The sequence below is a fragment of the Lactuca saligna genome, chromosome 7, assembly GCF_052625555.1.
Source record: "Lactuca saligna cultivar CGN05327 chromosome 7, ASM5262555v1, whole genome shotgun sequence".
NCBI lineage: Eukaryota > Viridiplantae > Streptophyta > Magnoliopsida > Asterales > Asteraceae > Lactuca > Lactuca saligna.
In genome coordinates, this window is record NC_136423.1 from 36458901 (window position 1) to 36471722 (window position 12822).

General features: G+C 27.8%; 1 protein-coding gene across 1 annotated transcript; it reads left to right on the forward strand.

Moving 5' to 3' along the window:
* The first annotated feature begins 253 nt into the window (after window positions 1-253).
* Window positions 254-10541, forward strand: LOC145003780 (dammarenediol II synthase-like). Its single transcript, XM_078962692.1, has 17 exons — window positions 254-332; window positions 4772-5039; window positions 5670-5858; window positions 5949-6038; window positions 6281-6484; window positions 7178-7262; window positions 7372-7538; window positions 7793-7981; window positions 8059-8292; window positions 8392-8514; window positions 8621-8719; window positions 9109-9168; window positions 9236-9282; window positions 9376-9697; window positions 9833-9913; window positions 10038-10121; window positions 10220-10541. Exons 2-17 carry the CDS (start codon window positions 4806-4808, stop codon window positions 10340-10342), a joined length of 2331 nt encoding a protein of 776 aa, XP_078818818.1. The 5' UTR covers window positions 254-332; window positions 4772-4805; the 3' UTR covers window positions 10343-10541.
* Window positions 10542-12822: the final 2281 nt, after the last annotated feature.

The window sequence follows — 12822 nt, forward strand, 5'->3', positions numbered from 1 at the left end:
AAAAGTACCGTATACTATACAATGAGTTCAAAATTCACTTAATTAATGAGTCCTACATTTAATGAAAAATAAATGTTATCTTCTTGCATGAATTAATATATTGGTTTTATTTAGGTATGGAAATTGCGATAGTTGTGGTACATTCACAAGTGGGAGAAACGTGTTATTCGGGAATAAATGTGATTAATGTTTTTTATGATTTTCGATAAAACGACAAATCTTCACACCTCTATAAACATCTCAACATTCACTCACTCACTTCTATCAGTGTGTTTTTTCACCTTTTCTCATAGATACTCAACCCACTCTTGTTCCCTTCAATACATTTTCAGGTATTATTTATTTCTAAAACTACTTCATTTATTATTTTTAAATTTATATGTATTCTAATTTTGATTTAACCGAAATCTCAAACCAAACAGTTACTAATACGGTAACATGAAACTTGTCTAACCTGTACATTCGATTTGCATTCAGTTAACTGTCATATAATATATATAACGTGCATATTAAATTTTGGAAAATTAAGTATCCTATTAATATTCTTCTAGCTTTTCACTTAAGTTTTTTATGAGGCATCCTATTTTTGATCTAAATATAACCAGTTGTTTTCAAAGATAGGCACAATAACAAGTTATCAATTTTATTTTTTTGAACTACACGTTTGTTAAAGAAAGTTTTTAAGCCATATTTATATTTGTATCTATTAATTAGAAGATATGTATGACATCAACTTTGGCCATAAGTTTGTACCAATAGTATGGCATCTAAGTATTAAAGCAACTTTGGCCATAAATTTTTACCATAGTAACTTATTAAAATGAATTTCAGGATTTAGTTATTAGGTCAACTTTGGCCATAAATTTTTACCATAGTAACTTATTAAAATGAATTTAAGGGTTTAGTTATGAGGTGCGTATTAATTTCTCAAACATTAGCTAGTAGGTAACAGGTTTGAAGTTGCTAACCAGCACTAAAACTTTTATTTGTTTACAAGTATTTGACAAACTTGTTGTTAACTTTGTAAATTACATAAAAACTAAAAACTAAAAGCTCTAAAAAATTAATTTAACTGCTTTTTGGACTATTAAGTTTTTGTTTAAAGTAAAATCTAAAAATCTTATTGCCAAATGAAACTATTTCAGTTTAATTTTGAGTTTTTGTTTAAATCTAAAACCTAAAAACACCGTAAAGAGAAAAAAAAAATTTCAAAAGTTATATGCCCAACACACACTCTAGATAAAGAGCAAGTATACTAGGAATCCAATCAAATACTATCTATGAAAAAAATATATATAAATATTATCATTTTAGAAAATCCAGGTTTTTTTTGAAAATTTTAATACAATTTTCAAGCTATAGAGCTAATCGAAATCTCAAATATAATGTTCATTTTATATATAAATACATAAATATATTTTCTGAAATGAAATTTGATTAAATTATGTTATAAAATATAATACTTAGACTATTACGACGGTTTGAAAAATTAGCTGATAATTAAAAAAATCAATCAGTAGAAAAATAAGATAATAGTTGAATGAATAGTTGTTACTATATAAATTAACTAATAAATTAGTTGAAATATATAAAAATACATATAATAAAAAAACTTTTTTATAATTAATAAATTGTACATATGGGATAATTTATTAAAACAACCGCTGAAATGTTAACTTTATTAGGTTTTTTAATAATGTAATTTAAAAAATACTTTTGGATTTGACAAATATAACAATCTATAAAATTTCAATACATAAATTACATGCCAAATATAACCTTAAAATAATAAAAACAAATACTATATTTCAAATTTCAAATTATAATTTAAAATAGTTACCTTTAGAGTTTAGATCAGTATTTTTTATTAATCTCCTATTCTAATAAATAAATATTTTTTTTACCGCATATCATTTTATGGGTATTTTAAATTAAGTTATATTCCACATGTCATTTTATGGGTTTTCTATTTTATAAAATTTCATATATTATTTAAATTTAATAATAAATGCATATCAATTTGATTAATGGACTTTCTTTTTAATTTCAAAATTACAAAATTAAAGTTTCATTAATTTCTTTTATTTATTTATCTAAATCATTTGTTTAAATTAAAAAGAGAAAAAAAAATACTTTAAATTTTCTAATTGAGTATTTTTATCACTTTTCTTATAAATTCAACTTCTTTGAATTTTACATTTAAATTTTCTTTTATATAAACTCACTTAATACATATGTCTTACTAATAACATATCATATAAATTATAAAACACCATATTAAGTATTCAAATTCTTATTGTTTGCATTTATCCAAAAAGATTAATGAAAATTAATGAAACAATTAAAATTTTCGTTGGTACAATAAAGTTAAAAGAACATATCAAATCAATATTTGTCGATATCTTACAATAAAGTTAAAAAATATATCTATCAAATTGTAAATATCTTAAGATAATTGCTAAGAGTTAAATGAATAAAAAATTTCCAGTCAGAAATATTATGTGATTAATAAAAACTATTTTGAATATATATATATATATATATATATATATATATATATATATATATATATATATATATATATATATATATATATATATATATAGCCCAAAGGAATAATACTTTTTCTTTACTTTAAACTTTTGCCACCAAAGTTTTCAAATTTATCACTTTTGGTCCCTATCTTTTATTAAATTAGTGCCCATCAAAATATTTTATATTTTAGCAAATTTAATCCCTGCAACAAAGGTTTTACATTTTAACATATTTAATCCCTACAATTTACTCCATGTAATAAAATTTTACATTTTAGTAGATTTAATCCCTATAATTATTTCGTTTATAGAAGAAGTCAATTGATCCTAGTTCTTAGGAACAGTAACTTTTTGATGAATATAATTTAGCCACAAATTCCTCAAATCATTACTAACATACTAACTTTTTCATGATTTAAAATTTAGCCACAAAGATTTCAAGAGTTTACCACTTTGATCCCTATCGTTTACTAAATGTGACATCTAAAGTTTATAACACATTAGTTTGTAGAATTTGCACTTTTAGTCACCTTTATATAATCACAAAATAAAACCAACAAAAGAGAAAAAAAACTAAAGAAACACTGAAACTTGTAAACATAAACTTAACTATTAAATCACACAACCCTTTAAGGAACAGTAGAGTTTTCATTTTGAAAGTTTTGCCATAAAACTTTTATATTTTTGCATATTTAATCCATACAACAAAGGTTTTATATTTTTAGCAGATTTAGTCTTTGTAACAAAGGTTATATATTTTGATAGATTTAGTCTCTACAATAAATGTTTTATATTTTGGCAGATTTAATCCCTATAATTTTTTATCTTATAGAAAATGTCCCTATAATTTTTTTTTAAAAAAACAATCTATATGGGATTTTTTTATTTTGAAAAGTTTAACCCCTGTACGAGTTTTGTTTTGTTGGTGTGTTGAGAAATTCTTTCTTTCATTCCAAATTTTACAGGTAAAATGGTCATTTTATAGATTTTTGGATTTAACATAGTAAAAATCAGAAAGCCCAATTATGTTTTTGTAATTTTCTCATTTATTAATGTTTTTTTGGTCTTTCTTCAAGTTTAAGTTATATATGAACGTTATGCATGTTACACTTCCAATGTTGATGTACTTTGTCTCTTAAGAATGTTATAAAAAATATGTTTGCATTATTATTTTAGAAATGTCGTGACATTTACAAAAATAATGTCTTTTTTTTACAAAAATGATATTTCAGACTCCGACGGATTTCGTAAAAGAATTTTAGAATTTAAAAGAAAATTGCAAAATCTGATTAACAACTTTGAAATTTTGAGAAAGTGTTTTGTGTGCATTGAATCTAACAAACATATAAGAAACATAACAAATGTGTATACACGATTCAAATACTTAAAATATGATATTTGATTGAAAAAAATAAAAATAAACATTTTCAAATGTTTAAAGTTTTTTTTAATACAAATGAGAATAAAATGCAATATATATATATATATATATATATATATATATATATATATATATATATATATATATATATATATATGAATAACCAAGAGTAACTCATTCCGGATAAAATGATCATTTTATAAAATAATAAAAAAAGATTATTTTTTTAACTAACTCGTTTCGTTCATATTGTTTGGTTTTTGTTAATATCTCATATGAATAACTTTAATTTAATTGAAGTGTGTCTATTTGACTATTAAATCCATTATAATATACCCACATAGGTTGTGCTATACTCGTACTGCATGTCGAAGATGTGGTGAATAATCCCTCAACCTAAATTTGAATCAAAGTGCTATTATTTTCTTTGTGGCCATGCATGTTCATTTACGGTGTCTCAAAGACATTATACATTGTCTCGTGGCCACATAAGGGATTAGTCTAGGGATCCTTCTTTCCAAAAAAAACACTACAATGTAAAATCTCAAATTTCAATTTTGACCTTAGTTGCAATCCTCAAACAAAACATAACTAAAATTTTCCATCCAAATTTTTATTACCACAACAAATTTAAATTTCTATTTATCTAAAAAAAGTGTTTCCATATTATGTCATGGATACTTAAATGACTACTTACGTAGGTAAAAAGGAACATTTTTTGAGCACCTCAAAATGAAAATTTGTGTAACTATTAAGATTGGAAAAGTAAATACCCTTTTATATGAAGTAAAAAAGCCTATCTTATATACATATTTGAAAAAGGACTTATATATACTTACTTTTGATATGGTTGTAGATACCAATTATATATGTTTGTACAAAAATAGAAGATGTGGAAGCTCAGAATAGGTGAAAAGAATGGGAAGTTCAATATCGGTGATGGAAATGGTGATGAATATTTGTATAGCACCAATAACTTTGTGGGGAGACAAACATGGGAGTTTGACCCTGATGCAGGCACGCTGGAAGAACGTGACCAAGTTGAAAGGTTTCGAGAACAATTTTTGATTAATAAGAAGAAACTTGACATCAGTTGTTGTGCAGACTTGCTCATGCGAAATCAGGTTACCACTTGTTGAATTGAGTTAGACATTATTTCTTAGAAGTTAATTAAAGAATAGGTTGAAAATTTTCAATGAGTTTTAGGTTACCACTTGTTTATACAACAAAGTAACATAACTTTTATTAGTAGAATGAACTGGATTTATTATCAATTTATGCACCCATATTGATTAAAATGAAAACAATGAGAACCTTATTTTTATCTTATTATTATTTGGCTATGAATTTTGTATATGTAGATTAATATAACAAATTATAATGTAAATATTAATGTAAAATTATTCATCTACTCATTGCTAAATAATAATATAAAGTTGTATATATAAATTTTTACCTAAATAATAACAAAAAAGTACTAAAACGAGTCAACTAAACCTAAAGATGTTTACAATCTTTTAAATTGATTTACTACTCTTATGATTTTTTAATTGAATAGAAAATTAGTTTAAAAATATGAGTAAAAATACTATATTCAAATAATTTTTCTATTTCATTAGTAAAACAATTTAAAAGATTGTAAACATCTTTCAGTTTAGTTGAATCGTCAAATCAAACTAATTAATATACCAGTTAAGTGAAAATGATATGTATTAAAAAGATAAGTTAAAATTTATTGGGATGATTGTCTGTAGCTTATTAAAGAAAGCGGGATTGATCTTCTGAGTGAACCTCCAGTGAGACTTGGAGAGGAGGAGGATGTGAACTTTGAAGCGGTAACAACCGCAGTTAAAAAAGCAGTTCGATTAAACCGTGCGATCCAAGCTTGGGATGGTCATTGGCCGGCTGAAAATGCGGGTCCGCTCTTCTTCACTCCTCCCCTGGTATATTTTATGAAATAATTTCATAAATAGTTGAATGTCATTATATATGGTTTTTTTTTTTTGGATTTGATGTTCGATGTGAACTTGCAGATAATTGCCCTGTATATAAGTGGTACATTGGATACAATCCTAACAGAAGAACACAAGAAGGAGATGATCCGTTATATGTACATCCATCAAGTATGTTTACACTTTACAAAATGATATATATTTTTATCTTTTTTTATCAGTTTAGCCATCTAATTATTTTCTATAGCAAAAAAAAAAAAAAAAAAAAAAAAACAACAACGTGTTTTTGAACTTGATGGGTGTGTCTGTCATGTTTTGAATTTAATACGATATAATATATCTAATGATTTTGGAGATAAGTAATAAATAATGGAAAGGTAAAAAAAAATTATTAATAAATTACAAATGTGTAGAATGAAGATGGAGGATGGGGATTCTATATATCAGGTAGAAGTACAATGATAGGAAGTGTTTTGAACTATGTGGGTCTAAGACTTCTTGGAGAAACTTCATCACCCAATGACAATGGTGATGGTGCGCTTGCTAAAGGCCGTAAATGGATACTTGATCACGGTGGCGCTACTTCCATTCCTTCGTGGGGCAAGGTGTATCTCTCGGTATGTATATTTTCAACTTTTTTTTTCTTAATTAACTGTGTGTTTAATAACATTTGGTATTGGTAGTCCACATGTTTTGCGAAAGAACCTTTCCACTGGCTCATTTGTTGTATTAAAATTGGTATTACAACAAATATGAAACTAAGAGCATCCATATCGATTATCATCCAGCTTTCAAATGAAAAATATTTTAACACCTGGTTAAAAGAGCTATTGAAAAGGGCCCCCACATTTTTAATTAATTTGTCATATTGATCTTGGTCACATGTTATTTTAATTTTTTAATTTTCAAATGATATTGCAATTCATTAATTATCAACAACTAATTATTAATACTAACTATTAACTATTATAAACTTAAAAGTGTAAATATTTGTTACCTAGGAGAATAAATTTATATGAACATGTTTTTTTTGCATTAAAATAGTTATTTGATGGTAAATTAATAGAAAGAAAGCAATCGTTTGTCATAATATTATGTCTTAAAGAGTAAAAAAATATTTATAATATGTCTTAAAGTTTAAAAACATTTATTTGTAATAGAAAAAGATAAAAGTAGGATGTTATAATATATAATATATAAAGAAATATAAATATGTTATTACTTGTATTTTAACCCTTGTCTATATTAAAAATTATGTAACTAAAATATATAATTTAGCCTGTAAAATAAGAAATGACATGGTTTTGCAGGCTCTTGGAGTGTATGAATGGGCAGGCTGCAACCCTCTTCCTCCAGAATTCTGGCTTTTTCCTTCCTTTTTGCCTTATCATCCTGGTACAACATCCAATTCAACTTCTAGAGGTCATATATAGGGTTCATGTAAAGAAACAGATATCTCTTAGAGACTAATGTAACACTTTTGTGGGAATTGATGTATTTGTAGCAAAAATGTGGTGTTACTGCAGAACCACATACATGCCAATGTCATACTTGTATGGTAGAAGCTTTCATGGGCCTATTACAGACCTTGTTATATCTTTGAGAGAAGAGATTCATGTCCTTCCTTACCACCAGATTAATTGGAATAAACAACGACATAATTGTTGCAAGGTTTGTCTTAAACATTTACAATACCTAGAATTTGCCTCGTTTACACGGACAAAACACTTTTACGTGGATTATGTAAATTATTTATTTGACCAAAGGTGCTAGAAACAGTAATAATAGTTTTCTCAATATTTCTAATGATGAACAAATTACTAATACACCGCTTATATTGTTGATTCAAAAACTATTTGATTATATTAGAAGATTTATGTGAGGGTTTATATCAAAGAAAACTAAAGCCATACTATTATGTATAGGAGGATCTCTACTACCCCCACACCTACATCCAAGATCTCTTATGGGATGGTCTTCATTATTTTAGCGAGCCACTTATCACAAAATGGCCCTTTAAGAAGTTAAGAGAGAAGGGTCTCCAAAGAGTTTTGGAGCTAATGCAATATAATGCTGAGGAAGGACGTTACATAACCATGGGTTGCGTGGAAAAGGCAAGATCACTTAACATATATTTTCTCTAAACAACTAATAATGAAATGCTCCTAACTTTTTGTTGGTTTTGTTGCAGGCTTTACAAATGATGTGTTTTTTTGCCCTAGATCCAAATGGAATTGACTTCAAACGACACCTTGCTAGACTACCAGATTACTTGTGGATGGCGGAGGATGGTATGAAGATGCAAAGTTTTGGTAGCCAGTTATGGGATTGCACGCTTGTGACTCAAGCAATTCTCTCGAGTGATATGGTCGACGAGTATGGAGATTCACTAAAAAAAGCTCACTTTTACTTGAAAGAATCACAGGTTAATTGGCTTTATTCTTATTTGGTAAATCTATTATAATACAAGCCAATTCTAATCAGAAAGTTCAAATATTTTTTCTATGGTGAAATGAATTTATAGATAAAAAAGAACCCAAAAGGCGATTTCGCAAACATGTGTCGCCAATTTACAAAAGGGGCATGGACTTTCTCCGATCAAGATCAAGGTTGGGTCGTCTCAGATTGCACTGCCGAAGCTTTGAAGGTGAAATCATCACTCTCTTTAATTATTTATATACTTCTTTAAGTTTTTAATCTTGTAAACATAAATCTATCTTTCGGACTCAAATCCTACATGATTTTTTATGAAGTGTTTAATGGCATTGTCACAAATGCCACAAGAAATTGTCGGAGAAAAGGCTGAAGTGGAGCGATTATATGATGCTGTGAATGTCCTTCTTTACCTACAAGTACACATTCTCTTCATATTATCTTTGAATTCTTTTATTGCTTCTAATTATACATTTGGGCATTCACAATGTGTTGAACGCCATCATTTTATATTCAATTCAACTCTATAAAATTTTCCTACAGTGCATTGAACTCTATAAATTCAATGGAATACATTTAAATATTTATTTAGGAGTTAGAATGGTTTCCTTTTTCCTACTGAACCACATCCCACAATGGTAGTGTTTCATCAGTTGAATGACAACAAGGTTTGTCATTTTATTCAATTCTCCCATTAAACTCTCCATTGCGGATGTTCTTAGTTTAAGGGTTTAATGTGGTAATTGATTATATTAGTAATAAACTTTATCTTCAATGAGTAACTTATGTTATGCATGTACTTAACCAGAATCCAGAAAGTGGTGGTTTTGCAATTTGGGAGGCACCGGTCCCAAAACCATATTTAGAGGTATGATTTTCCTGCTTAATTTAATTTGGGGTAATGATAAACCTAAACTCAATTTTTTTTGTTTCAGAAATTGAACCCTTCAGAACTTTTTGCAGACATAGTGGTGGAGAGAGAGTAAGCCATATATATTTTCCATGCTAACTTAGGGGTTAAGATTATGGTTTTAGACATATGACAGATTGTATCCATTCTTTTTGGTGGTTGTAGGCATGTTGAATGTACAGGCTCCATAATCCAGGCTCTACAAACATTCAAAGATCTACATCCAGGGCATCGTGAGAAAGAAATCGAAGTTGCTATTGAAAAAGGCATATGCTTTTTGGAAAACAAGCAACAAGAAAATGGTTCATGGTATGGCTATTGGGGTATATGTTATCTCTATGGAACATATTTTGTTCTTCAAGGATTAGTATCTTGTGGGAAAACATATGAAAATAGTGAAGCAGTTCGAAAAGCTGTCAATTTTTTCCTCTCAACACAAAACTCAGAAGGTGGTTGGGGAGAAAACTTTGAGTCATGCCCACAAGAGGCAAGTGATTCGGTATTTTTAGTATCAAATGCAAATTAATATAAATATTTCTACTTAGTTTTATAAAAAAAAACAAATTAGTTAATAGTATTCCCGAAAAATATTAACTAATGTGATCTTTTTGGATCAAATTAGAAATTTATACCTTTGGAGGGGAACCGAACAAATTTGGTGCAAACTTCATGGGCATTGCTCGGTCTTCTATGTGGTGGACAGGTTTGAAATATTTTTATGATTATAATCAACTTATAATCTTCATACGTGAAAATCAAAATAAAAGTAAATATCAAATATATTTTTAAAAAAAATGAAAACTAATAAAACTTGTTTTGTTGGAAAGGCGGAAAGGGATCAGACACCATTACACAAGGCAGCAAAATTACTTATAAATGGACAAATGGATGATGGAGATTTTCCTCAACAGGTACATTATTTTCACAAACTAGCAGATAGGTTACATATATTGTTATGAGTTGTTCTCTTTAATATAACATAAGACTAAAACGAGTTAAATTTTTGTAGGAAATAACGGGAGTGTACATGAAGAATTGCATGCTACATTATGCAGAATATAGGAACACTTTTCCCCTGTGGGCACTCGCAGAGTATCGAAAGCGTGTTTGGTTACCAAAACAAGAAAACTAAAGTCCATTCTATAAAATAAAAGCATTCAGTGTGTTCTTTCATGAAAGTTGAATACATTGTAACAAGTCTATTTCTTTTGTACAAATATTCGTTTAAACTTTAAAGTATTAAGCTTTAAAGCTATTATGTAATGTCCCAAAAAATTTAAGTAAATTTTTTTAAAGTCAATCAAAACAACCATTCATTCGGTTTGAAAATACATCATAGTAGAAAATATGCCATATAACCATCAGAGTACAAAATCGACCAAATCATGCAAAAACTGGAGAATGCGGTACAATCATGTCAAGCTCTTCCTCTTGGACCAGAAGTACCTAAAATCATAAACATAAACTATAAGGAAAAATCTTAGTGAGTTCCCTAAAATACCCTATATCATACATGCATACCAGCTTGTAGCTATACGAGTCCATTTCACCACTGGGTCTATTTCACTCCTGACTCTGTTTAAACTAAATTGGTTTTTTCAACCGTACATATCTATTTCACCTCTGAGTCTATTTCAACTCAGTCGGTGTTTTTCAATCGAATGGGTCTATTTCACCCCCGGGTCTATGTCACCCCACATACATGTAACATCCCAAAAATCACAATAAATTTGAACTTTTTTTAAAAACAACTCATTAACCATAAAGTGTCTACAATAAAACCATGTTTTAAAAGTATTACTATAAATCAGGTTATCCCAAGATCCAATGTCATAAAATAGGAAGATGTGCACGATCAAGCCTTCCGTTTCCCACGATCCTCTGAAGTAACTGAAACAATAAACTGAAACTATAAGCCAAACTTTAGTGAGTTCCCCCAAAGTACCATCACACAACATAACAAACAATAGCATGCAAATATGAGCCTTCATCCTGAATGGATTAGGTAAAGCTATTAATTTTAGATCTGAGAGTATGGATCGAGTCGTTGCGAGGATTGACGAGGTTGGGTAAAATTGCTTATATGTGGTGAAATTGTATATATTGTGAGTTCATATATATATATATATATATATATATATATATATATATATATATATATATATATATATATATATATATATATATATATAGGCTTAGGTTATTCTATTTAAATTAAATATTGTGTTATTGTATACATAACTGTGGGCCAATCATTTTGTTTATTTTTGGATGGTAAATAATACATATTATTAAATTAAACATAATTAAAAAAATACCTTCTAATTTCATTCTAAGGGTATTTTACTCAATTAACATAAATTTAAAAAAGGAAAATTGCATATTTTAAGGATAATAGATTCTATTAGTTTTAAAAATCTGATTGTATGTATGATAATTCTCCTAATTCGAAAATTCTGACGGAATATTTTTTATCAACATATTAAAAAATAAAAAATATGATTAAACCATACACGAATACACATTCTAACAGAATATATTTTTTGATTTAATAAACTTCTTGAAGAATAACAAAATTTTGGATGCAAGTTAAAAAAATTTCATTACATTTTTAGAAAAAGAAAAATCAAAATTATATACTATTCTATGAGAATGTTACAATTATTAATAACAAAAAAAAACACAATATATAAATCATTCTTCCAGAATATACTATTACATTTATTTTTTTCATTATATTGTATACTATTCTGGTAGAATAATCCATTCTTTTTGGAAGATTAGTGGTCATTGTTCATCTTCATCCCATACAATGTTCATATTCATAATTCTATTCTGGCAGAATCAGAATTAATGATTCCATTCCAGTAGAATATTGTAAGCTTCATATGTACCATATTTTGCTTTGATATCTCTCGTTTCGTACCTACAAAAATAATTGTATTCAACACCTGATCATTAAAAATAATGGTAATCAACAGTAATAAAACAATATAACAAATGTAAATTAATTTTCATTTTTTAAATAAAGTGAAGGAAGAGAGTTGTTCACTTTGTTGCATCCCCCCTATTCCAAAGCTTGATGATCACTATATTATTTACAAAAAGTAACAATAAGAAAAAAATGTCCAGAATCACATTCCATTCCGTTGTAATGCTCAATTCCATTCCCTCATTGATTACTGCATACCAAAGGATTACATGCCTATAAATATATTTTGCGGGCAACTTCAAATCATAGTTATGTATGAATTCTTCTTTTTTTCATGTTGCAATCCAAAATACAGGTGGTGAAAAGAATTATAAATCTTGCCAAAGATCAGATATGGGGATCAAGGAACTCTATTAACTATAAACTAAAAGAGTTTTGTAATACTTACATTTGCAGGATTCATTGAAGGACCTATGTAGCTTGAACCAACAAGAATCACCACCATAGTTGCCATGAAAAGCATCCAATTCTTCAAGAACAAGCTATTAGGACCCTTGATGATGATCAAGAAACAACAAAAGTGATAACGGAAGTCAAAACTCCCTCAGCAATGGCTCCAGTATGCAAATATGCTTTTAGAGTAGGTCCTTTTAGCAGATGTTGGTACTCTAATGGCATCA

Bases quoted from the DNA above. Each gene is read 5' to 3' on its own strand.
- LOC145003780 (XM_078962692.1), top strand. From the start codon at position 4,806: ATGTGGAAGCTCAGAATAGGTGAAAAGAATGGGAAGTTCAATATCGGT. The intron at 7,982-8,058 runs GCAAGATCACTT...GTTTTGTTGCAG, and splicing joins CCATGGGTTGCGTGGAAAAG to GCTTTACAAATGATGTGTTT. The intron at 8,293-8,391 runs GTTAATTGGCTT...ATGAATTTATAG, and splicing joins TTTACTTGAAAGAATCACAG to ATAAAAAAGAACCCAAAAGG.